Source organism: Syngnathus scovelli, chromosome 5 (assembly GCF_024217435.2).
Source record: "Syngnathus scovelli strain Florida chromosome 5, RoL_Ssco_1.2, whole genome shotgun sequence".
In the NCBI taxonomy this organism is placed as follows: Eukaryota; Metazoa; Chordata; class Actinopteri; order Syngnathiformes; family Syngnathidae; genus Syngnathus; species Syngnathus scovelli.
This window is the reverse complement of record NC_090851.1, coordinates 5,339,060-5,365,321: the sequence shown is the minus strand read 5'-3', so window position 1 is coordinate 5,365,321 and position 26,262 is coordinate 5,339,060. Positions and strand designations below refer to the sequence as shown.

At 43.2% G+C, this 26,262-nt stretch overlaps 1 protein-coding gene across 4 annotated transcripts; it reads right to left on the bottom strand.

The window, feature by feature from the left end:
* Positions 1-7,711: 7,711 nt before the first annotated feature.
* On the bottom strand, positions 7,712-25,609 carry kdm4c (lysine (K)-specific demethylase 4C). 4 transcript variants are annotated; one of them, XM_049720186.1, is made up of 22 exons: positions 25,462-25,609; positions 23,863-24,029; positions 23,613-23,788; positions 23,414-23,528; positions 22,922-23,115; positions 22,052-22,101; positions 21,710-21,813; positions 21,432-21,569; positions 21,151-21,344; positions 20,827-21,065; positions 18,771-20,746; positions 18,579-18,690; positions 17,526-17,713; positions 16,623-16,866; positions 14,404-14,480; positions 14,012-14,067; positions 13,809-13,917; positions 10,438-10,632; positions 10,024-10,194; positions 9,625-9,744; positions 9,022-9,114; positions 7,712-8,637 (listed from the first exon to the last, which is right to left on the bottom strand). In XM_049720186.1, exons 2-22 carry the CDS (start codon positions 24,004-24,006, stop codon positions 8,470-8,472), a joined length of 4,863 nt encoding a protein of 1,620 aa, XP_049576143.1. In that variant the 5' UTR covers positions 24,007-24,029; positions 25,462-25,609; the 3' UTR covers positions 7,712-8,469. The 4 variants fall into 4 exon arrangements, with proteins under 4 accessions (XP_049576143.1, XP_049576144.1, XP_049576145.1 ...); XM_049720187.1 differs by having other exon boundaries at positions 9,037-9,114; XM_049720188.1 differs by having other exon boundaries at positions 18,771-20,713.
* Between the last annotated feature and the right edge of the window lie 653 nt (positions 25,610-26,262).

Below are 26,262 nucleotides of genomic sequence, written 5' to 3'. Positions count from 1 at the left end.
TTCTGGCTCTGTACCATTACTATATAATTTGTTGGGCAAATTAATATTTTGGTAGGAAATTATTAATAATAATTCATAATAATATGAATGAATGAATGAATGAATGAATGAATGAATGAATGAATGAATGAATGAATGAATGAATGAATGAATGCCCTTTGACATGATACTCTGAAGGAAGTTGAAAGTCAACAAAGCAGGTGAGGGTGACATTTTCCATAAGCTCTCAGCAGATGTTTGAATAAATTCAGCACTTAGAGGTATTGAATTTTCCCTATTAAGATTGTTTAGCTTTAGTTGTGTTCACTTGGGTACACCTGAGATCAAAATGTTCTTTACCCTTGTTCATCTCCATCCTGCCATTGTCAATATCAGTTTCCTCAAGCCGACCCAAGCTGACGTTCAGCAAGGTCAGAGAACACCCGAGACTGATCACCAGTGAATCGGAAGGCAAATGTTGACAGCCATCAATGGGTGCTACATCATGCACGTTTTTGGAATGTGGTGGGGAGGCAGAATATCAGGAAAAAACAAACCGCAAATGGAAAAGAACATTCAAGATGCTTGAACTGAGATTCAAACCCCAAACTTTGAAACTGTGAAGCTGCTAACGTTGCTGTGCGCTCCCAACTAATATAATAATGAATACTAAGATACACCATCCATGCTTTGTGACCTGGGTTACCATAGTGTAGTGGTTAATGCGCTGCACTATGAGTGCTGTGATGTGAGTTCAAATCTCAGTGGAAACTCAGACTTTACATTCTGGAAAAACTTGCAACATAGTTGCTTGGTGTTCCCCCATAAAGCCATTTTGGCATTGGTCTCTCTCTATTCGCTTATTAGGTATTCCATGAAACCATGTATCTACCATCATTCATAGGCCAGGGTTCCATGGTGTAGTGGTTAGTGCTCTGGACTCTGAACCCAGCGACTCGAGTTCGAATCACGGTGGCGACTCAAAATTCTTAGCCAGGAAATGATTTGCAATGTAGTTGCTTCGTGCTTCCATATAAAACTATTTTGGCATTGATCTCCCTATTCGCTTGTTAGGTATTCCATGAAACCATGTATCGACCATCCTTCACATGCCAGGGTTCCATAGTGTAGTGGTTAGTGCTCTGGACTCTGAAGCCAGCGACTCGAGTTCGAATCTCTGTGGTGACTAAAAATTCTTATCCAAGAAATAATTTACAATAAAGTTGCTTGGTGCTCCCCCATGAAACCATTCTGGCATTGGTCTCTCCCTTGTCGCTTGTTAGGTATTCCATGAAACCATGTATGTACCATACTTCACAAGCCAGGGTTCCATAGTGTAGTGGTTAGTTCTCTGGACTTTGAACCCAGCAACTCGAGTTCAAATCTCAGTCGGTCCTCGAACATTTTATCCTGGAACAATTTGCAACGCTCGTGTGCTGCCCCATAAAACCATATGAGGGATAGGGGTGGGTTAGAATTGGGGCTGGGGTTAAGGTTAGGGTTGGGGCCAGGGTTAGGGCTGGGTCCAGGGTTAGGGTTGGGGCTAGGGTTAGGGCTGGGTCTATGGTTAAGGCTAGAGTTAAGGTTAGGGCTGGGTCCAGGGTTAGGGTAAGGGTTAGGGTTTGGGTTGAGGCTAGGGTTGGGGTTAGGGTTAGGGCTGGGTCTACGGTTAAGGCTAGGGTTAGGGTTAGGGTTAGGGCTGGGTCTAGGGTTAGGGTTAGGGTTAGGGTTAAGGTTAAGGTTAGGGCTGGGTCTAGGGTTAAGGCTAGGGTTACGGTTGGGGCTAGGGTTAGGGTTAGGGCTGGGTCTAGGGTTAAGGCTAGAGTTAGGGTTAGGGCTGGGTCCAGGGTTAGGGTTAGGGTTAGGGCTGGATTAGGGTTAGGGGTTAGGGTTGGGGTTGAGGCTAGGGTTGGGGTTGGGGTTAGGGTTAGGGTTAGGGCTGGGTCTAGGGTTAGGGTTAGGGTTAGGGTTAGGGTTAGGGTTAGGGTTAGGGTTAGGGTTAAGGTTAAGGTTAAGGTTAGGGTTAGGGTTGGGGCTAGGGTTAGGGTTAGGGTTGAGGCTAGGGTTAGGGTTGGGGCTAGGGTTAGGGCTGGGTCTAGGGTTAAGGCTAGGGTTAGGGCTGGGTCTAGGGTTAGGGTTAGGGTTAGGGCTGGGTCTAGTGTTAAGGCTAGGGTTAGGGCTGGGTCCAGGGTTAGGGTTAGGGTCAGGGCTGGGTCTAGGGTTAAGGCTAGGGTTAGGGTTGGGTCTAGGGTTAGGGCTGGGTCTAGGGTTAAAGCTAGGGTTAGGGTTAGGGCTGGGTCCAGGGTTAGGGTTAGGGTTAAGGTTAGGGTTAGGGCTGGGTTAGGGTTAGGGTTAGGGTTAGGGTTAGGGCTGGGTCCAGGGTTAGGGTTAGGGTTAGGAATGGGTTAGGGTTAGGGGTTAGGGTTGGGGCTAGGGTTAGGGTTAGGGTTAGGGTTAGGGTTAGGGTTTGGGTTTGGGTTGAGGTTAGGGTTAGGGTTGGGGTTAGGGTTAGGGTTAGGGCTGGGTCTACGGTTAAGGCTAGGGTTAGGGTTAGGGCTGGGTCTAGGGTTAGGGTTAAGGTTAAGGTTAGGGTTAGGGTTAGGGCTGGGTCTAGGGTTAAAGCTAGGGTTAGGGTTAGGGCTGGGTCCAGGGTTAGGGTTAAGGTTAGGGTTAGGGCTGGGTTAGGGTTAGGGTTAGGGCTGGGTCCAGGGTTAGGGTTAGGGTTAGGAATGGGTTAGGGTTAGGGGTTAGGGTTGGGGCTAGGGTTAGGGTTAGGGTTAGGGTTAGGGTTAGGGTTAGGGTTAGGGTTAGGGTTAGGGTTTGGGTTTGGGTTGAGGTTAGGGTTAGGGTTGGGGTTAGGGTTAGGGTTAGGGCTGGGTCTACGGTTAAGGCTAGGGTTAGGGTTAGGGCTGGGTCTAGGGTTAGGGTTAAGGTTAAGGTTAGGGTTAGGGTTAGGGCTGGGTCTAGGGTTAAGGCTAGGGTTAGGGTTGGGGCTAGGGTTAGGGTTAGGGCTGGGTCTAGTGTTAAGGCTAGAGTTAGGGTTAGGACTGGGTCCAGGGTTAGGGTTAGGGTTAGGGTTAGGGCTGGGTTAGGGTTAGGGTTAGGGTTAGGGTTAGGGTTAGGGGTTAGGGTTGGGGTTAGGGTTGGGGCTAGGGTTAGGGTTTGGGTTGAGGCTAGGGTTAGGGTTGGGGTTGGGGTTGGGGTTAGGGTTTAGGGTTAGGGTTTAGGGTTAGGGTTGAGGTTTTGGCTAGGGTTGGGGCTAGTTTGCGCCCAGTTAATATAATAATTAGTACTAGCATATACCATCCATGGTTTATGAGCCAGGGTTCCATAGTGTAGTGGTTAGTTCTCCGAACTCTGAACACAGTGACATGAGTTCAAATCTCAGTGGAAAAATCAAAAGCTTTATCCTGGAAAAATTTGCAGCATGGTGCGCCCCCATAAAACCATTTTGGCATCTCTCCCTATTCGCTTGTTAGGTATTCCATAAAACCGTGTATCTACCATCCTTCACAAGCTAGAGTTCCATAGTGTTGTGGTTAGTTCTCTGGACTCTGTACCCAGTGGCTCCGGTTCGATTCTCAGTGGAGACTGAAGGTTTTTTTTCCGGAAAAAATTTGCAACATAGTTGCTTGGTGCTCCCACATAAAACCATTTTGGTTATCTCCCTATTCGCTTGTTAGGTCTTCCATGAAACCATGTATCTTCCACTCCTCATAAGCCAGAGCTCCGTAGTGTTGTGGTTAGTGCGCTGGACACTGAATCAGCCCACTCCAGTTCGAATCTCAGCGGGAAACATGAATTTTTCTGCTTAGCTTTTTTTTTCAGTTCATATGACTTCAACCAGTAGGTATCGGTAATGCGCATTGAAGCTGGTGCCACCTCGCTGTAAAACAAGACGAAGAAGAAAATGACGTACCTTCCCGTTCACGAATGAGTCGCGAATTGCATTTCCAGTTCATCGCGAGAACGGATCAGTGAGGGAACAAATCCTGACTTTCCCGTTCGCGAACGAGTCAATAGGTGAACTGCCTTCCTTCCCGTGCATCAACGGATCAGTCAGTGAACGTGTTGCGTCACCCTCCCGGCGTGAACTATGTAAGCCAGAATGTAGATTTACGATTTGCCATGGAAAGAAAGAACCACTCAGTGAAACAGCACTTCTTTTATGCGTGTTTTCTCCAAGCTAACGGCTAACTTTATTGCATGAAGGGATGCGCCGTTATACAAACAACGCTTATGTTTCTCTTTGGGTAATCTTGATTTTATAACACTTATAGTGGTTTTTAAATAACGTGTATGCATATATACGCCTAAATATTGTTATCCAATATATCAACTGCAATTTCAAATTAGATCGCTGGTTTGAAATTTGCTTTTATTATTATTGTTATTATTATTTGAATAAACATTAAAACCTGGTAAAACTTGTCTGGTGTTTTCTTCCTTGTTTTTATTTTTTGGGGCATGAAAACAAAAATCTGACATTTGGTTAACTGCTTTATATGACAATATGTATATGTGTTTTACGTTGTGTAACCTGTGTTGGTGTCCCCCAAACTGAAATTTCACATTAGATTGCTGGTATGAAATTTACTTTAATTATTATTATTTTAATAAACATTGAAACCTGTTAAAACTTGTCTGGTGTTTTATTCCTTGTTTTTATTTTTTGGGGCATGAAAACGAAAATCTGACGTTTGGTTAACTGCTTTATATGACTATGTACATGTGTTTTACGTTGTGTAATATGTGTTGGTGTCCCCCAAAATAAAGAGCAAGTAGTCAAATACACATTCATGACACGTACAAAAAATGCATAAAGTTATTAGGTACACTAGGTACAAAATGGTGGTGTACCTAATGGAATGTCTGTGTGACGTCACAGATCAACCAGCCAATCAGGAGGTGGGGGTGAGGGCGGGTGTGGCACTTTTCACTTTCAGTTTAGCTTTGGCCATGATTTTTCCCTAATGAACTGGCCTGTTATAAGGTACACTTGAAAATGGCGGTGTACCTAATGGAGTGTCCAAGTGACGTCACAGATCAAACAGCCAATCAGAAAGTGGGGGTGAGGGCGGGTGTGGCACTTTTCACTTAAACCAGGGGTGTCGACCTCCAGGCCTTGAGGGGCCGCGTTCCAATATGTTTTCTAAGTGACCCTCGTTAAGCGCACCTGCGTGAAAAGTTTTAGCTTCTTTCACGTTCAAAAGGAGCTAAAACTTTTCACGCAGGTGCACTTAACGAGGGAATCACAGGGACACTCCATTAGGTACACCGCCATTTTCAAGTGTACCTAATAAGTCCTCTAGTCTTCGGGGCCGCGTTCCAATATGTTTTCCAAGTTACCCTCGTTAAACACACCTGCGTGAAAAGTTTTTGGTCATTTTCACGTTCTGCAGGAGCTAAAACTTTTCACACAGGTGCACTTAACGATGGAATCTTGGAAAAGATTTGACCATGATATTTCCCTAATAAAGTGGCCTGTTATTAGGTACACTTGAAAATGGCGGTGTACCTAATGGAGTGTCCGTGTGATTCCCTCGTTAAGTGCACCTGCGTGAAAAGTTTTAGCTCCTGCAGAACGTGAAATGAGCTAAAACTTTTCACGCAGGTGTGTTTAACGAGGGTAACTTGGATAATATATTGGAACGCGGCCCCGAGGACTAGAGCTTGACACCTGTGACCTTTGACCATGATATTTCCCTAATATAGTGGCCTGTTATTAGGTACACTTGAAAATGGCAGTGTACCTAATGGAGTGTCCGTGTGATTCCCTCGTTAAGTGCACCTGCGTGAAAAGTTTTAGCTCCTGCAGAACATGAAATGAGCTAAAATTTTCACGCAGGTGCGCTTAACGAGGGTCACTTGGAAAACATATTGGAACGCGGCCCCGAGGACTAGAGCTTGATACCTGTGACCTTTTCTATGATAAAATTTTTTTTGGTCCCACTGCGATTCGAACTTCGGTCGCTGGGGTGAAAGCCCAGAGCACTAACCACTACCGTATGGAAGCCTTGCTCTCAGTACTTGGAACATGTATGGTTTTATGGTTACACGAGCAACTGTGTTGCAAGTTTTCTATGATAAAACTTTTTTGGTCGCACTGAGATTCGAACCTGGGTCGCTGGGGTGAAAGCCGGAGAACTAACCACTACCCTATGGAAACCTTGCGCTCAGTGAATGGAACATGTATGGTTTTATGGTTACACGAGCAACTGTTGCAAATTTTCTATGATAAAAATTTTTGGATCCCACTGAGATTCGAACCTGGGTCACTGGGGTGAGAGCCCAGAGGACTAACCACTACCCTATGGAAGCCTTGCTCTCAGTGCCCGGCAAGAGGTTGGTTTGATCCCACCTGTGACCTTTGACCATGATATTTCCCTAATAAAGTGGCCTGTCATTAGGTACACTTGAAAATGGCGGTGTACCTAATGGAGTGTCCAAGTGACATCACAGATCAAACAGCCAATCAGAAAGTGGGGGTGAGGGCGGGTGTGGCAAAGACATGATAAGAGTTCCAAGAAGAGGCCATGAACGTAGAACAACCTGCAGAGAAATGATGACTACTCACAAATGCAGACAAGCATTCAAAAAGACCACAACCAATCCTAAAACCATATGTGTGTTATTGGACATCTGGTAGATGTGAAAGTTGGTGGATTGAAAACATGTGGGAGAGGATCTTCACTTGCACCTTCATAGATTTTTTTTTTCCAAAAGGAGAACTGCTCAGAGATTAGGAATGTAAGTAGGCCAACACTGATGTTATCTTCTATGAAACATTTAATTGATTCCATCGAGTCATATTCCTTCAAGGGAATTAGCTCATGTATCAGAAGGATTCACGTTGGAGTAAAATCAAACGTCAGAAGGACAAATTATTGCCGCGTCAACAGATATGCAAGCAGATGCGGCGTAGATAACAACGATATCGGCGATAGGCTGTCGACATGCTGGACTGGTCACCAGTCAGTCAGTCCCAAGGAAACAAAGTACTTTTCAGTTGATTGCAATTCCTTTAGAATAGGGTCAAACTACCCTGGGGATAGAAGCATTAGCATCTGACATCTGAGAGCTGATAATTGAATACGAGATTCCTGACATGGGTTTCCATTGTGAAGCCCTTAAGCTGAGCTCCACTTAAGTTCTTTAACAACTCTCTGCTGCCTCAAGACCTTTCAACAGTGTTACACAACCTTTATAGAGCTAAGACTCTCATTTTACATGAGAAACCAAACCCCCTGGAACACAGCCACAGCAAAAATGTAACACTCCAACAACAAAATAATCAATTAAAAAAATAATTATTTCCCCTTCAAAATATAACAATTATAAATATTACAGGAGTTGCAATCTTCTAAATTCTGGGCTGGTGGGTTTAATCAAAGGAATGTGTCTTCAGTGCCAGGTATAATGCCCAAGTGGCCCACTAACTGTTCACTTTTTATTTTCCCAGCAAATGTAAAAGGCAATATCTCGCTTCATTGGGTTCTGTGTAAAAGGTAAGGGTGGATGAACACTCTGTTACGTTTCTGGCAAAACATTGAGGGACGTCGTCATAAAGAAACAAAGAACTGTGGCTTTTCAGTCACTTAAATCACCATGCCTAACTGATGTATGGATTTACATAATTATGTTTTTTTTCCCGAATGGTCGCACATGTAGAACATATTTCCTTGTTCTACGATCACCTCGTGTCCAGTTCCACAAAAAAAAGGCACACGCGTTGGCAATTAAAAAAACATATTTTATTTTGCTTTCCTTACAGCAGTTAGCAATAGTTCAACTATAGCAAGCACAAAAATAAATACAAATTTAAATAATTTCATTCAACAGAGTAGCATTTCTCATTTAATCAGGCGCGCGCAGGCATGGCTTCCTGTCTCTCTAGAACACTCACTGTTTTTTTTTTTTTAATTCATAATCTCAGTGTGCATGTATTTTTGTCACGAATAAATCCGAACAGAATCATTAAAATATACTCAAGTGACTCACAAGAGCAGAGGGGAAGCCATGTTGGCGCGGCTTAGCGACAGTGTTAAACATGCGATGGGGAAACAATGACACACAAGGAAAATACTACAAGCAAGGTGCAGAAAAGATCAAAATCAAAACTTAAAAATAACAGACCTCCATGGGCAAGCTGTTAAGGAAAACCACTTTACATTTCTCATGTAAAAACAAAACCTTGCGACAAGTGTAAAGTCACAGTTTGCTCCCTGACGGATGTGAAAGCACAAGGAGGCGACTGAGGAGACGACATCCTCCCCAACAATCAATGTAGAATTAATTTACAAATTCATTTGAAACTACAGACGAGTCAAACCCGCTCCCTCTCTGTGCCCCCTTTGCTGGTCACAAGAAAATCTGGGAAATTTTTTACAGTCCAAAAAATATAATCTCAAGCACACACGCAAACACTCACACACGCCTACGCATGGACTGTGACCTCAGTGCATTCATTGGTCTCTGTCAGGGCCCCCGTCACTTTTCTTTCCCTTTGTGTTGCTCCCATGAGCTTTTGGCAGTGGCGCGGAGGTCCGGCAGTGCCACGTAGTCCTTCTGGAAGCGTGAATTGGGCGTACGCTGCCGTTTCCTCTCCCCTTGTGTGGTGAAGAAGGCGTCTTGGAAACGCATGCTGGAGGCTGTGGACTGGCAATGCACAAAGTGGAAAGGAAGCTTCAATTAACCTGTCATGTCTTCAAACACAAAACACACTAAAACCTCAGAGGTCAGACACAGTCTGTTCCTCTAACCCGTGAGAATCCATTTCTCCCAATAGAAATAAACGAATCATGCAATGCATTTTTTTTCACATTTCAAAACGACTCTTATTCTGCTGCAACTTAAGTGGGAAGCCGGCTGTTGTTACTATGACAACCAAGGGGGAGCTATGGGAGTGAATGATACGAACAAGTCAGCCAAGAATTTTAATTTATAATAAAACTGTTGTTAAGTGGATTGTCCCCTACCCCTCCCCTTTCCTATTGTGTTGCAATTTATAGGTTCCCTTGCCTTATGTGACATAATACTTACAAGTCGACGCTTCACCTTTTTAGGCAGATCTTCGTCCAACGTATAGATGTCGTCTCTTTTTGCCAACACCTGAGAGCCATCTTCAAACTCCACCTGACACGCACAGGGAAAAGGGAAAATGTGAAACTATTAGACACTGAAAAGAAATCCTTAAAGTTAACTTTAACCAAATCTCAACTTGTGCAAGCGAGTGCGTCACGGAAGCATTAGCGCATAACTAACGTTTGACGCCCAGCTGGTCTAAATAAAGCTTTAAGTGGGGAGCCGCATGAGTCGAAGCCTGGTGAATATTTCAGTGAGTTTGAATAATGCACGTCGTCACATCCTTCTCATCCTCGGCTCGCTCTTCCCATCAGCGCTCGCTAGCACGGCGGCTTTAGCGCTTTCATTTCTCGCTGCAGCGTCTGGTGTCTTTTCGCTCCCTCCAGCTATTCTCACATGGTCCTCAAGATGTCGGCGGAGTCACGATGGCTCCGATGTCGAGGGAGTTCAACTAGTTTACCGGCACTCCCTCGACTCCATGCGAGACACAACTTTTGCATTTGCAGAGGAAATAAGAAGAGGAAGGTAAGTGTGTTAGTGGGTCATTTGTTTGCGTCATACCTGGCACATGTAGGACACATTGGATCCCAAATATTTGGCGCCGTAGAAGAGCCCATCGGGCCATTTCACTTGAACGGCTTCTCCGACTTCGGGAGGACCCAAGTTGACACAATCTCTGCTCTAAAAATACAAAACACAAATAATAATCAGTCTCAGCGAGTGCATGAAAAAAGATGCAGGATCATTTTAAGGGAAAAGTTGACCAGCACCCCTGATTTATTTTAACTTTAGACATTTCCTTATGTATGTAGATGCCCATTTTGGACTAGCTCCTCATTAACTAAATGCAACGGAAGATTTTTTTCCCATGAGTCCCATTTTCTCATTTTTGTAGAATCTTATATAGTTTGAAGAACATATATATTTTTCCAATATGGACTTAATTAAAGACATCCTCACCACTATGTCCTCAGGGTAGGTATCATTGGAGAAGGAGCCATCATCAAACATGACCTCGTAGAACATCTGGGAGGTGATCTCCGTGACCTTGGAGCTGTAGTAGCGCAGGTTTTTATGCTTGGAGATGACCGTCTGGCCCAGCGAGATGGACGCTTGAGACGCTCGCTGCTTCTAATAAAGCAAAAAGAAGTCATTACTGAATATATGGACAATTATAGAAACTCAAAGTTAAGTTCTCTACCTCTGCAAAAATGATTCTCGTTTAAGGGATCAATACTAGGTTTCCTTCAAATTTCAAGAATCCCAAAACAGTTCTTGTTTTCTGGATCCCAATACTTCTTTCTATTTAATGTTAACTTGAGCAGACTGTTAAATAGTTTTATGCCAACGTGACCGTCCTAAACGTTAACTTACAGCCGAAGAGTTCCGCGACTGGTGTCTATGGCAGGTGATTGACACCACATACGGCCAATCATCAGGCTCCATGACAACCCCGGCGGCATGGCCACAGGTCACGTGAAAAGAGGTGGGACACCGGCCACACGAGCACTGGATGCACGCACCTGCCTGCCGCTTCCCCGCCCAGCGCTTACGACAATAGATGCACTTCTGTGAACACACACAGACCACAGCAGGCTGTCAACAACTCACCCCGAACATCTTATTTCATCAGCCAAGTATAAATCTGAGGCCACCTGAGTATTTTTAAAGGACATTTTCTCTGCAACTTAACAATAAAAATAGAAATCTATTTGAAAAATATAAAGAAAGTAGACAAAATCTTGTAGAAGGGTGCAAATGGTCCAAGGACTAAAGTGTAGGTAAATCTTCAGCAGTCAGTCTTCCACTAATATTTGCACCGTGAATAATTTTTCACAATAAAAGCATGAAAATGGCAGCTATTTTGCTTTGCGTCACAAAGTCTATTTTTGTCCTCCCTAGAAAAAAAAAATGCATAATTCAGCAAGATTAATCATTTAAATCTCATGAAGGCTAAAGACCATTACATGTTACTGTATGTGCTGTACCAAATAGTTTTAAAGATAGATTTTTTAAGGGTCAAACTTAATTGAATATGTGGACATTGTGATTTTACCAACATCAATGAACATGGAATGTTTGCATGTAATGTTACAATCCTCAAAACCTCTCACCTGTTGCCCAAACTAATCCGATTTGCTTTTTGCCGAACAAACCTGATAAATGTTAAAACGTTCAAGTTTGCCTCCAATTTGTATTTTTGTTTCATGACTTATTCAAGAAATGAAGAACACATTTCACTATTGACGGTTCTTACTACAAACCTGATTGACAGTCACAGGGAACATAACTTGTTCTTAAATTCAATTCAGTTTACAAAGCCAGGCACAGTGCTGAGTCTCCTCATTCTTATCTTAAACTCTGTCACCGACTCCTTGTGTTGCACCAAAACATCATCAACCGTGTGGTCTCTGGAATGGGCTAAACGGCTGCTTTGCATTTCATTTGAGAGTGCTCGAGAATGAGCAACAGCAAAAACAAATTAAAAGACAATAAAATGAGTCAGCTTGCGGTCGTGCCTTGAATCCCTAACGTCATTTTAAACCACAGTGTACATAAACAAATGGACGAGAAAGCGAGCCAAGCGGCAATGCTGTCCACGCAAACGTCTTGTTCCAGCGTTACAATCGAAGGAAAGCCCCAAATAAGAGTAATCAGATGACATCAGCCCAAGTTACCGCAACCATCCGGCACACAAACGCGACTGATCATCATGTACATGCGCCCAAACACACTCGCACCTACTGGCCACTTTGGTGCACTAAACAGCCCATCAAGTTCCAAGCCCGTCACTGTGGCAGTTTCCACGCTCTCCCACTAAGGGGGAAAAAATGACGACATCCCGCCATTATAGCACTAATGACTGCCTCTGTTAGCTAACGTGCATTTTCTTCACAACACTTTTTGAAGCCTCGCTGCTCCACAGTAGACCTGGCCTTTGCCTTTAACCATCACCAGGTATTCGGAAGTTATTACATAGAGAAAAAAGATCTGCAAAATCAGCCAAACGTTAACAAAAATACTTTGTATAAAATGCTCACATCTATGCATTTCTCCTATTAAAACAAATCTTTGGCGAATAAATCTGTCACTGGCATTGAATGAGTTAATATGGTCTCCTTTGCACATCTATTAGTGAACAGGACGACGTCGGCTACGTGCGTGCTTGCTTGATGACTACAAACTTGGCCTACATTTCCTGAAGCCTTTTTCCCACACCTCCTCCATTATGGACGGCTGTGTTGGAAGTGCTGGCCAGAGCATCTCGTCTACCTATTGAAGCCAGCGTGACAAGAATGTGACTGGCATGCAACCAATGACGCGTGTGTAAGAGGGTGGATTTGTCTCTGAGCAGATGCTTATCAGTGTGAAGTAATTGTTGGAAAAACAATGTGTATGAGACCTCCGAGTTAGTGTGAGAACGTTAACATCATCAAATGTTTGAGCCTAGCCCACTTTGCCCGTGTCCTCTCTGGGGTGTATTCGGGTGCTTGTGTTGAGCCATGCGTTAAGAACATTCCCACAGTAAATTATGGATGTGCGCCGGTGCGCTACTGTGAGTGTGTGTTGAGTTACAGTAAATTATGAATGCGGTGGGGTGCTCGAGGGGCAACGGGTCCGGTGCTGGCCTCCAAACACATGGAGGATTTAGAATGAACAGACTAAACAATCGAAAGGTATGACATCTATAATTTTACAAAATTTAATGAAACAATATGGCGAGACTTGGATTTAGAAGAATTGCTTCATGGTCATGGTTGCCGTGGCATTTGTGGTCAAAACGGGACCTTGGCGTTTGCACAAGCATTAACATTACAGTCCCTTTGTTGTTGGTTTTTCATTTTATCATGGTCTAACCACTGTATAGTGTGTCAGAAGGTTTCGTTATTTTTTCCTTCGAGTATTAGTCACATAGTGGCGTGTGAACACAGCTAGCATCAGTGCTAACAGAGTTCTCTTGTATACGCTTGGGCACACTATTAGCCACCACCAAAAATGATCAGACAATGTGTAATTAATTTGACGATTGAAGACATTTTATAAGGCCTGAATAAATAAATTAAAAAATTTAATTTAAATTCATTTAAATTAAATGTCTTCACTGCTATATCTCTTAGTCATTCACAGTACAATAAAATAATAGTAACATACAGTAGTATAAATGCACATTTGTCATTTTGTGTGATTATTGAATGCAAATTCCAACGTGAACAGAGATGTAGAAAGCACTTCTTTCTTTTTCTCCATCATTATACAATTCTACTTGCAACCTTAAACTGATCTTTATATACGATAATACTTCCTTCCGAGACTCTAATTCAAGCTGAAATGAGCAGGCAGGGTTCAGCGCGGTTATCCACTTGAACAGAGGAAGGGACCTCATCACTTCGTTTCTTTGTGTTGAGCTATCGTACCGCCCGGAGCACAAGGCTAACTACGGTGGCAACATGTCAAGTCTACTGAGACACACTGCGGCGCTCTCATTAAGCAAACACACACACACACACACACACACACACACACAGCAGATGCAAGCACAGTCCAAACACACTTATGGACATTTGCACTAACACGAGCCCCCGCTCGCACCCACCGGTGGTTAATTATCTCACTTTGATTGCGGGCATGTTCGTCTCACGTTGTTAATTGGAGCTGTGAACACTTCATTAATTAGACCGAGCCTGTCCTTAAGGACCTGGGGAATTCCATCGCTCCCTGTGTGTGCGCAAGCGAGAGCTCCTCACCAGTTTGTATCGCTGTATGGGGATCCGGCTGGTGTCAATGGGACCCCGCTTGACTTCGTTGATGAACCTCGCCTCCGGCAGTGCGACTGCACACATGATGTGGGCCCACCTACACGTGACACAAACAAATTAATACACTTATTGTGTGCGTGCTTTGGAGATGGGAGACGCTGAGCTAATCGCAGAACCAAAGCTTGTCTCACTTGTCATTTTGGGTTTTCTTCAGTGCCCCGCCTCTGAGGTTACACAAACAGCATTCCTGAGGAAATATTAAGAGAGAGACGAGAGAGCAAAAGAAGGTTTTAACTGGGCTGCTTTCATGTGTGGCTCTGAGTCTGGTTTGTGGAAAATCATTTCATGCTGAAAGGGATTCACTTCCAAAAGGTTTAAAGAGTTAGCTTCTTTTATTCTGCTCATATCAAAAAGGTGCACCCACGGTGATTTGAGGCTTATTTTGTCGGGTAACACAGAATAAACAACTTGTGACATCTTTGTGAAAGGAAAGGTGAGAGTTACATCTTGAAGGTTTAGAAATCTCGATTGAAATACTTGGGAAAAAGTATCTGGGTCAAGTACTGTTGTTAAAAACACTTACCGCTGCGATGATGCCTTCCGCGCAGCGATCGCAGGACCAAAGGTCGCCGGCGTCGTCTGCTCCAACACCGTAGCAACCTAATGGAAGTTGGAATTATTCACTTTAGCTCCAAAATATACAAACCGTGTGACATTCACTTAGTCAATGTTCCTTTGAAAGGTCATTCGGCTATTAATATATACTTACAAGGGATTTCCCGTAAGACTCCCCTCAATTTGCACGTGGTTAAGGACAAACAATGTCATGCCACAAAGTTGAGAGTACTGCTCCCGGACAGCTAAGTTCTCTCAAATGTTTTGAAATTCTCTTTTTCTTTTTGCTCCTGACTAACTTGCTTTTCAGTTTTTAAGTGGAAAATAGGGGGGTAGGGGTATCCACTTTAAAGTGTGAGTCTTTTACAAAGAACTAAACACTTGATAGAGAATAGGAAATCGTTTGCCAGACACATTGACAGAAGAAAATAAGACATTGTTTCCTGAGACTTTGAACAGGGGAACTGCGGATCGATGGTATCTAATTGAGAGAATGTTAGCGCGGCTACAATATGGGGTCACTTTACCTTAAAAACAACAGCTTTGTGTTCATTTGGATGCTAAATCGATTATGCAATCGTACATTTCTCTGCTTGTTATCTATCCAAAGTTGAGTGTGTAAATATAATATAGTTTCACATTAGTGGTTAACTTTTTGCATTTTTGCGACGTGAAATTATCTGTGTGGATTGACACTCCACATTTGACATTTGTTTATTTAGGGGGTTGTTAAGTTATTATGATTATGGGACATGTTGAGCTGAACGTTAGCCATTTTAGACTAAAAAGAAAACAAGAGAAAAGTAGTAGAGAAGCAGAATCTTTGAATCCAACTGGTTTGCTGCCGTCAACAGAATTATTAACATCTGATTATAAATCGCACTACTAGCCAATCTATGAAAATAGAAGTGTGACTGTAAGATTCTATATTTTGTAAATAAATGGAGAAAAATAGAACAAAATAGAATTGCCTATATCAGGATATAAACAATCCATGTTGCACAGCTCCAGTGACAGGAATAGATTCATGCAACTTTGTCTATTTATTATGGGCACAATTCTTTGAAAAATTAAGTGAGGTTAACACCAGTGTCCCAAAATAGATAGCATTATCAAACACTAAAGAGACACAAGAAGGTTCCATTGCGACAGCATCTTTACGGCCAGATGGATAAAATAAAAATGTATGCGAACAACAACGTATGGCTATGGGGAAAAAAAATGCTGTTATATATATTTGTGATTTACATATCAGGGCGCTTTGCGTGACAAGACAAGAGACCCCATGCCGCCATGTCTCCCAACCCCAAACTCCTCGCCGCAACATGTATATGTAACCCATATGGCATGGCCGACTGCCACAACAAAATCATAAACAATATGAAAGCGGCCGTTTTGTGTCAATCTTGTTTTCTTGAGTTTTGATCTATGTCCTTGGTTACAAATGTGTCATGAAACAAAATAAGTGCTGGTGGTCTAAAATCCAAGCAAATTGGATTGTATTCAAAGCAAGCAGTTGGTTAAAATTCAACCGCCAGAGAGGATTTGGACATTCAACCTATGGGGGAGGATTTTTATTTATAATAAAGTTTGTGTATGACTGTACGCCTTTGTTCTTCCCCTCGGCTATCCATCACCAAACCACGCATAACGTCCTGTCTCACCTCTCTTTCCTTCCCGGAGATCGAGTAACAACAGAGAGCAAAAGATGCTTCAACCCGTCCTTAGCGATGCTCTTGAAAGCAAACTTGTGGCTTTGTCATCAGTGTCAAATGACACAGACTTCAGTCCCACACTCTAACCGCGGGCATGTGGAGCAACTTAACATGTGTCGAATACACAGTGGTTAGCTGCACACAGACATACCGCATAAGTAACACCTACACCCTCCAGGAGAGAACATGAAGGGATCAACACGGTAGGAATCAAAAGCGACTTAAGGATAAGCGATGTCATTTTTGAGGTGAGGGGGATTCTAAGCTGAATACTTAAAAGTGTATGTTTGGCCAAATAAGGGCTTGAGATTTTGGGAAAAAAATGTGTGCAAATTTTTGCAGATAAGTGCATGAATGAAGGATTTGTGTTTTGCGTCTACATTTCAACCTTTGGTACGGAGAGACTTTGGGGGTCTCCCACAGTGTCTAGCTGAGACTTTAGAGTGGCCTCCATCCCAACAGGATAACATACTTGCGTGTACTTGAAGGCAGCATCCTTGACAGGAAAGCAGAGGGGAGGTGCCGTCATCTTGCAGCAGAGGATTGGTGGGAGTTGGAGGGCAGTTTTGCTCACGGAAGGAAAAGCAGATTTCCGGTATCAGGGGCTTGGATTTTCTCGGACCCCGGTAACAAAGCGCAAGATCCTCCTTGGAAGTTGAAGACGTCGATGTGTCTTCTGCTGTTTTGGGGCTACTCTCCTCTGCTTTGTCTTCTCCCTAGAATAGGAAATCAGATTGTTAGATTTTTTTTTTTTAAAGTGGTGGATGATGAAATATCATCCCTCCCTTCTTACAATAAAACTATTAGCAGGTGGCAACTAATGTTAAATGATTCTTCAATGAGATAATTGCAAGCTCAAAACAATGTGATTATCATCACTGTTGTGATGACGAGGATGCAAATTATGATTTAGACAGCTGCCATTTGCTATCAGAATAAATCATAAAATGCATTAATTCCATATCAACAAAGACTTGATAATTTTTTTTTTTTTTTTTTTTACGCCAAAGTACCATGAAATGTGTTTGTAACAGCCTATTGAATACTACTAAACTGTTTCACATGGGCGCCAGTAAGCTGTGTGGTAATAATTACTAAGTTAGACAAAATAAAAAAATTTAAATCCACTCAAGCTTTAAAAAATGGCTAAAATCCATCGAAGGTCCACCTTAATGTATGAAATAAAATCCCCTCTGAGTGGAGTTTTTGGGGGGGGACCATTTAGTCTCACACAAAGTGATCTAAGCGTATTGATTTCACTTTTATCAGCTAGAGTGACCCGAGGTCAGAGAACAGCTATATTTGAGGTGTGTTAATGCTTGGTGACCATTTTGCAATCAATGCACATGACAATAAGAGGACATATTTTAGGTACCTGATAGTAGGGCATGAAGAGTGTGCATACAGCACAATACGGCTCCATGGTGGCGGCACGAGCGTTGTATTCCCTCTCGCTTGTGAAGCAGCTCTTCCTGTTTTGCCACAGGTAGATCAGCGGCCTGGCCCATGTTTCAATCTCAGACTCGTCCTCATCTGCGAGGATTGCGTCAGGCGGTTCGAGATCTGGACATACGGACATTGAGTGAGTATTTATTTGGTTTCAGCTTGTGACTTATTAAAAAAAAAAAAAAAAAGTTTTGCTGCTAAGTCACATGTAATCCATCATTTGTGCTGACAAATCTTTCCATACGTGACCCTGTATGAGAAAGAAAATGACAAACAGCTTCCAGTGCCATCATAAAACAGGCTTGTCAGTTGTGGTTTCATGGTAAGAATATTGCGCGGCGGGGATAAACAGCGGAGACGGCGGCTAAATGATTGATCCTTCAACACTAACATGGAGATGAGGGATGCGATTTTGTGCGCATGTGTGTATCTACAGTTGATCATCCAGAGCCCCCTCGGCTTCCAAACCATGAAAACAAATGGAGTATACATCACAAGGGTATTTTATTATAATGGGACATGGAGGTAAATCTTTTTTTTGCTTAATGCACACATTGACGTCAGAGGGATCATTTGGGGAGACATAAAACGTGAAAAATGGGGAGAGGCGAGCGGGGAAATGGTTCAGTGGTTGTAAAAAGCAACACAAATGCTCCCTGGCATTACTTTGATTTCTTGTTCATCGCATTAAGACAAAAGTCTGTTCGCAACTTAGTGAGGTAATTTTCTTGATGGCCTCACTACCTAAACAAAGGAAATGGTACGCTATTATATTCCTGATGTTGAATAATCATTTTTGGCCATCAAATCCAATCCAACTTGTCTTTTGAACCAAAGACGGCAAATGATGATGATTTTCTGGCTCGCTACCACCTGCTTTGCAACATAAAACCACACATTAAGAATGAGACATGTCTGACTCTTTTCAAAGCAAAACCTCAACAGAAGGCCTCAATGAACTTTTAAGTGTGTGCGTACTGACCATCATCACTGGCGGCCTGATGTTTGACCGCAGTGGGTACAGCCCTGGCCGTGGGTTTCCTGAGTGGGTGACGCCAGCTCTTAGTGGTCCTCTTGACTGCCAAAGCAGGGTACTGGCATGAACAAGAAGGAGGATGCTCATCAGTAGACGTACACATTATGCGGGAGAGGACTGTTTGACAAAAACACTCACAGCGCAAACCTCGCCTGGTTCCAAGCCTGATTCATCACACTCGTAGTCACTGAGATCACTTTCCTCCTCGTCGGATGAGTCACTGCTGCTCTCGTCGTTGGCGCTGCTTTGCTGCTCTTCGTCCTCATCAGACTCATCTTCCTCCATGTCAGACATCTCAGCCTGCTCACCTTCTCCCATCACCAAAGGTAGAACAGCACCTCCGGAGGACCGTCTTTCCAACTCCCCGTCGGATTCCCTTTCATCGCCGCGTGACTCCGCAATCTCAGCGGCAGTGACTGAAAGGAGCGAGGTGGGCTCGAGCTGAGCCCAAGTAAGAGGTCCGGAGTCCCCCTCTTGGCTTTCATGTAATTCTTCTTCAGGATCCTGCAGATGTGTGACCTCTTTGCACTGGGGTTCCGTCCACACGGTGTACGAGATGGGGTCATGGGTGAAGTCGCAGGAAGGTTCTGGCTGGATGAGCACAGCGGGGCCCTGTGAGTTGAAGTTCCTCCAAATGCTGCTGGAGTCATACGGAGGCTCGGCGTGTGGACTTTGGGGTGTGCACGGTGAATGAGAGTGAAGTTCTAATTCGGAGTAATGGTGCTTGGGGATAGAAGGGGATGAGGGATTATGAGATGAGGTAGCAGACCCAAGTGGGCCAACACTGCTTTGACTCAATGGCAAATCTGTTTGATCTTGGTGTTTGGAGTTATCAATCGTTGCTAACTCGGCTAAGATGGAATGTTGCTCTATTAAAGGTGCAACGCTCTGAGCTAGCTGGTAGGAGGCCTCATTCTCTTCAAAGTTTCCAATCTCCGCATGCTTTTCGGCATCTACGTCAGACATTAAAACACCTTCCTGAACACAATCGGATGTTTTGTCGCTGTCATCGCCAGCTAGATGAGTCACATCAGTTTCTAACCTTGGAATATCTGCAATATGAATATTGTTTGAAGACGGTAAATGCCAATCGTGGATTTGTTCTGGATGGGAACTTTCGTTGGGAATACTTGAGTCAGTCTCTTCCTGTTCGAGTATACGCGAGGGTGGAGAAGCTCCTGGCATCTCCCGCTGGAGCACAGGTGCAAACTGGTGAGAGTACGTGCAAGATTTGGAGGTGGCGGGAAGCCCATCGTCAGCTGGGGTAAGGGAGGGCATCTCTTGGGTCAATACGGGCGGTAAAGAACAGATTGCAAATGTGTCTGCTGGCTCTGGAGTGAGGTGCGGCATATCCACTGCGCTGCTTTGTAGCAACGGGAGGAAAACACTTTGCTCACAACTGCTGTTTTCTAACACGCAGTCACGGCTTGGCGAGGCGGGAGGGACACTTGATGTGCCACTCGCTCCCTCTGCTGGCTTGGCTTCTGCATCATAAGCTCCCTCTGTAGTGTATTGTGAGTCAATATGTTTTTGGTCAAAAGTGATTGTTAATTCTGGTTCGGCGCTTGTGTTTGCACAAATTCCAGATGCTTTGTCCATGCTGCTGTTAGTGTTTGGTTCTGGGAGGCTTGACGTGTTGTCTGTACTCGATACGTTTGTTGTCTGAGCGTCGGAATCAAGTGGACATGAGCCCATCGCTGTTTCGGTGGAGGTGCTTGTTGTGTGGTAAGGGGGGGTGAGTGTAGCGGTCTCCATGGGAGGGTCCCTGGGAGAACAGTCCTGAGAATTTAAGAGGTCTTGAGGTTCAGAGGGGCAACAAGCTGAAGTGTTCATTCCTAGATGTGTTTGAGATGGCTCAGATAAATCTCTGAGTCCTTCAGAAGTCCTATCATTGATCTCAGCCCTTGAGATGTCTTCTGGGTCACTATGAGTGTCAGTTTCTGCCTTCAAATCCTGATTTGATGAGGAGGCTGGCGACGGACTGGAACAGGACTGAGAGTTTTGGAGCTCCGTGTTAGACAAACCCAAAGTGTTGCCCTCGACTCGGTTGACCTTGACCACGCACATCTGCCTGCAGCGACCTGTAGACGCAGAGTAGGTTGCACAAAATTCATCTGCAATAAATGTCAGAGATATTTTATCTATATGAACAGAAAATAAAACCCAAATGTAAAAACAAACAAGAAAGTCCTACCAGAAAGCTGAAGAGAGTTCTGGCTTTGTCTCGTCTCTCTTCTTCCGTGTTTCTCCTGCTCTTGCTCCTCTTCTGCCTTTATTGATTTGCAAGGCGTTTCTTGGACAGACCGTCGCATTTTGGGTCCAGGCGGACCGCACAGGCCTTTCCTCCTGCTGCTGCACAGAGAACTGCCATGCAGACCAACAGGCTCCTCTGTGGGTCGGAGACGTTTTAAACGCATCCGAGAGTGGCTGCCACTGTATGAGCAATGAAAACAACATTTAAGAGTTCTAAAAAAAACAGCATCAGACAAACACCACAAGTGGAAAAAGGAAAGAATACCTTTTATTGGAGGATTTCATCTTGCAGCGCCGCTGCAACCAGCTTTGCAATTCGGGTGTTGTACTGGGAGTGGCCAGTGTGTGGTCGATGGGTGAAGAATCTTTGCCCAGCATCCAGTTGGCATAACGGTCAGGCTGGAACCTCTTTACAAAAGGCTCCATGGATATTTTGACCATATCCTTACTGCAAGTACACTAGAAATGGGGGAAAGAAAGGACAAATATGTTAATTTATTTTTAAAAACTCCATTTCGCTCCATTGACAATCAGCTGATTTGATACCTGTGTGGCGTTTTTGCCGTATTCGATCCATCGTATGGTTGCAAAGTTGGTCGACTCGGCACAATTGAAACCGTGATTGAAGCCAGCATGATAGCCATAAGGGAAGGTGACCATGAACTCTCCAGCCTCCTGCGTAATCTGAAAGTTTGCATTTGAGAGTGGGGAATGGTAAAAGGACTTTAAGAAAACAGTGTTGTCTTTGTGATGACAAGTGAAAGGAAATTAGAAATCCACAGGTATGAAAAGTTGTTTTCTAAAGAATAAAAAGTAATTTTCACCTTGTCAAAGGGAATGCCATACTTCTTCAGCACAAAAGGGGAGATTAGTGTCATTTTGTGACGGAGAAACGCTTCACATCCCTTGAAGCTGTTAGGAAAGAAACCTGATAAAACACACACACACACGAAATTAAAAGACTGTGACAAATCACAGAATCACAAATCTGAGAATCACAGCTACTTGAAGAAAAAAAATTAACTTCAGACAAGGGGGAGAATCATTTGCTTCCCAAAATGACCCAAAATACATGCATTCTAATTCAAACTTAAACGCAATGACACCATTATTCAATCTTCACCTGATTACTTCAAACACTAAGGTGAAATCAAATGAAAATGTACCTGTAGCCAAACGTTCCAGTCTCTTGCCATGCTCAGGGGGGATGGCATACCTATCAGGCAAAAGACAGATGGGGAATTAATTACTTGTGACTTTCCAAACACTCTCAATATTGAGTCATTTTTAGAGCCTGTGTGTGTGGTACAAGTGGGACAAAGAGGGATCGCTAATTCAAGACTGCCATCTAGTGGAAAGTAAATAAAAATCAATAAGAAGAAAATGTGGAATTCACAGAGGAAACTTAGGAAGGACATGATAGGTGGGGATACTTAAAGGGGCTCTAGTGAGGCATGCATCTTTGAGCTGCCCCCATCCTGGGATATAAAAAAAATAATAATAATCTTCAACCACTGCTTAGCTAATGAATAAATCTGCTAAGTCGTCCACAAGACACAAGAGAAATGTTTGTTGTGATTTTACCTACTTTCCTCCATGCACAAGTCTTAATATTTACGCTGTATACAAACCTTCCGACACACATTGACTCAATGTTTCTGCCTAAGCAAAGAGCAGCGGCCCGATCAATAGTTATTTATCACATTGCATCAACCTAATCTAAGCAGCATTGGCCGTTCTAGTTTGATGAGTGGCTCTATTTGTCTGTAATGGCCTAATTTTATTTACTTGACAGAATTAAACAAGCATTTGCTGTGTTCGAATAATTGCTCTGAAAGATCAATAGTGAAAAAACGAGCACTGTGGCTACCCCGAGGCTAAGTAAGTGGTTGTGAGATTGAAGTGGGGTACACGTTGTTGTGAAGGTTGGAATCGTGTTTCTTTGGTTGTAAAATTTGTGGTATCGTTGAACTTGATGGCATTTTGTTGTATAAAGTGTTTTTTGTCCATCCACCCCACATAAAGCACACACTAACCAGGACTTGGGCTCTCCAAAGTGGAGGTAGTTGATGCTGTACAGGTCCATATCTTCGGTGTGCCAGGAGAAAGTTGTTTTCCACATGCCAAAGTAGAGATATGGAGTGTTGACGCCCTGGATGGACACACCACAGTCCTCCTCGATGACGTCCAAGATTGAGTTCAGGTGGCCAATGTTCCATTCTTCCACATCCTAAAAGATTACGACATAGTGATTTTAGATTCAAAGTTGATGGTCAAAGTTATGGTTTCAAGAATCTAAATCGTCACATACTAGTTCACAACTTGCAAGTAAAAGCAAAATACAAACTGAGAACATTTGTAAATCTTGGTAACACCAATTATTCTACTACTTTCATGATAAGATGGGCTATGGCAGTATTTTGTGGCTATTTAGGGTGTCTCAGAAAATTAAACAAAACACAGAAGAACAAAAACAGCAAGGGATTAAAACCATCACTGCATTTCCATCTCTAAATCATTCGGGATACCTCATCATAGAGGCTGCCGCCGACATCAGCACCATATATGGGCGAAACAAACGTCAGGTTCTTCCAGTACTTCCGCTCGAGATCTTCATAGTTCAGGTAACGAGGCGTACAGTACCTATGGGGAAAAACAACTAATTTAGAACATGATGATCATCCTTCACCTCTGACAGAAGGATGATAAGATTGTCAGGATACTCACATGTCGCTGTTAGCTAGTCGCCTGAACTCCTGCACGCTGAGAGGCTTCTTCTGAATGTTGTACTGAGTGAAAAGGCCTGACTGGCCAGCTACCATCTGCTGAATGGGAGCGTCGATCATCAAATCGTCGATGTCATCATAGGTACGACGAGGCTTCCAGCCTTTAGGAGGAATCACCTGGAGAGAAAAAAAGGGAAATGATAGACTGTTGCTTTTGGGGAAAATGGTAGGAAATGGGGAGGCCTTCATACCTTGGCCAGACCTGCACGCTGGGCACCCTGAGACTCCATATAAACTAGGTACTTGTTGAAGTCCTTGAATTCCTCCATTGTGGGCCTGAAGGTCATAATTTTGCAAGTGGGGTTTGCAGGGGTACACACCTCTGCTCCCGCCATGATGTCGCCTCATCAGATGCAAGCTGGGGGGAAAAATGAATAATAAAAACAGGACAGGTGGAATACTCCAAAAGTTCACACTGTCTTTTTTTAAAAGATTTTTTTCACGATTGTTCTGGTATTTATGTCCTTTTATATTCTTTTTATAGGTACAGGAACATAGAAAATTCAGAATTTCGTTGATTAGTGTTATCGTTGTGTTTTTACTTAACAAATGACAAATGAAGATCTTGAATCTTAGGATTTTAAAACTGGCTGTGCAATAAATGTGTAAAGATGGTGAGCGTTTAAACCTAGAAAAAATATACATTTTAATCTATAACTGGCTTTGACTTTGACTTTAATACCCGGTCGATCGTTGTGATATTCTCAGATACATGGTAAGCCTTCGCATGATAGGGTACATAGGCAAGTTCACCACTAGGTGGCAGTAGAGCTCCATATAAAGTGGATTGATGCCTCAAATCCTTTTATGATGCCAAACGGGACCCTGTTGGATCTGTCCCATCCGCCCACCCCACTCCCAAAAGTAATTTGAATTCCACCATAAACAAAGAAACACGACGTTTACTACTTTTGTGGGGATTTTAGACAAACAGCCACTCGGGTCGCATTACAATGGATTCAGACGTGCTTATGTAACACATCTTCAAGACGAATTGGACGATCGCGAATACGATTAACTGTTGCTACATGTTGTTTACATTGCACGCCATTGTCCGGCTCGTAACGTTTTGTCCTTAAAGCGTGCATCACATTAGTCGACACATCAATAATAAGAAAAAAAATGTGTTAACATCATGGCACGTAACTAAACAATATTTCTGAATAAGGTTCACTATTTACCATCAACCAAGTTTATTCGACACGGTTCATCTTTGTTGTGTCCTCGGCTAGCTGACTATGCTACGTTTTGTTTTGATTCCTAGCAATGGCTTAGCAAAATAGCCCAGCTCGCTAGCTCATGAAATAACTCTTGAGCTTCATTATAAAACAAGCGTTTACTGGCAACGACTCAGTAGGACTGGCATGGATATAAAAAATAAAATAAAACAGCCAAACACAAGCCAGCCGCTCGCTTTGCTAACTTGTGAGTGCGCACAGCCGAGTGGGGGTTTAAATGTCCCACCAAGGTGGCTACACACACAGGCCCACAACTACTACTCTGTACGACTGTGCGAAATGCTGGCATTCTAGTTAAATTCACGTAACATAAACACTTTGCAATAATTGCCAAAGTTGTCTGGTCCATGAATAAACAAAAGAGGGCTCACGGTGCGAGAGGACCATTGGCATTAATGGGCATGCCAACTTTTATCTAGCTAGCGAGGCTAACTGTTAGCTGTTTGGAGCAAATGAGTCACGAAACGCACAAAGCCTGCGGAAATTGAGATACTTGAGATACGGGGCGATCATCTGCAAGGCCGATCATGGGATGATAAGAATGTGCATTACCTTGATTTCGAAAAAAGCGAGTCGCGATGTTATCTGCTTCCTAGTTCGGCCCAGCTGATTCACATGACAACTGCTCCTGCTGCTCGGTGCCGCTCGTGCACGGCATTTCGGCGTTATTACGTCGACGACCGTCGACAAAAGTAGAAGCCTCTCGGGAGCGCGCACACAAGATGAGACCTCTTTGAAGTTATTATGTGGCATATTTAATTGCGTTGCAATTTTCATAGTTGTTATGGTTATGTTGGGCTTTTTAAACATACTTTTTTTCAATCAAGTGTGCAATTTAGTCCTCTTGATTAAATTATAGTAGCCAATTCTCGATAGAGGCGTTCAAAATACATATATACATAGTCTGCAACTCTTAAAATACAAATCTGAATTGCAGTGCAGAGATTGCATTGTGACAGCATTATGTATGGTCACAATATGCACAATTTTGAGGTACAAAATAATTTCTAAGCATAATCCCTCCATTTCACTAAAATGGTGCATATATAACTCATGGACACCAACAGATGCTGGGGGTTTTCTTTTCTGTAGCGGTTTTCAGTTGTTTTTTTATATATTATACATAATAAATGGATGCTAAACCGGGTTGAGGTCACGTGACTGACCTGCCCATTCAAGAATATTTTGTGCTATAGTAGTTTAGAATTGCATTATGTTATATTAAAAGGTGTTTTGATGTTATTACATATACATTATTGTAATTTTAGAAACAAATCGAGTCGCAGGATGCAGAGCAGTCTGCAATAGTTACAACATCACTAATGTGCATATTGTCGACGAGATTTATTTTTG

Coding starts and splice junctions, on each gene's coding strand:
- kdm4c (XM_049720186.1), bottom strand. CDS start 24,006: ATGGCGGGAGCAGAGGTGTGTACCCCTGCAAACCCCACTTGCAAAATT. Junction 23,789..23,862: donor AGCGTGCAGGTCTGGCCAAG/GTATGAAGGCCT, acceptor TTTTCTCTCCAG/GTGATTCCTCCTAAAGGCTG. Junction 21,066..21,150: donor ATGAAATCCTCCAATAAAAG/GTATTCTTTCCT, acceptor TTGCTCATACAG/TGGCAGCCACTCTCGGATGC.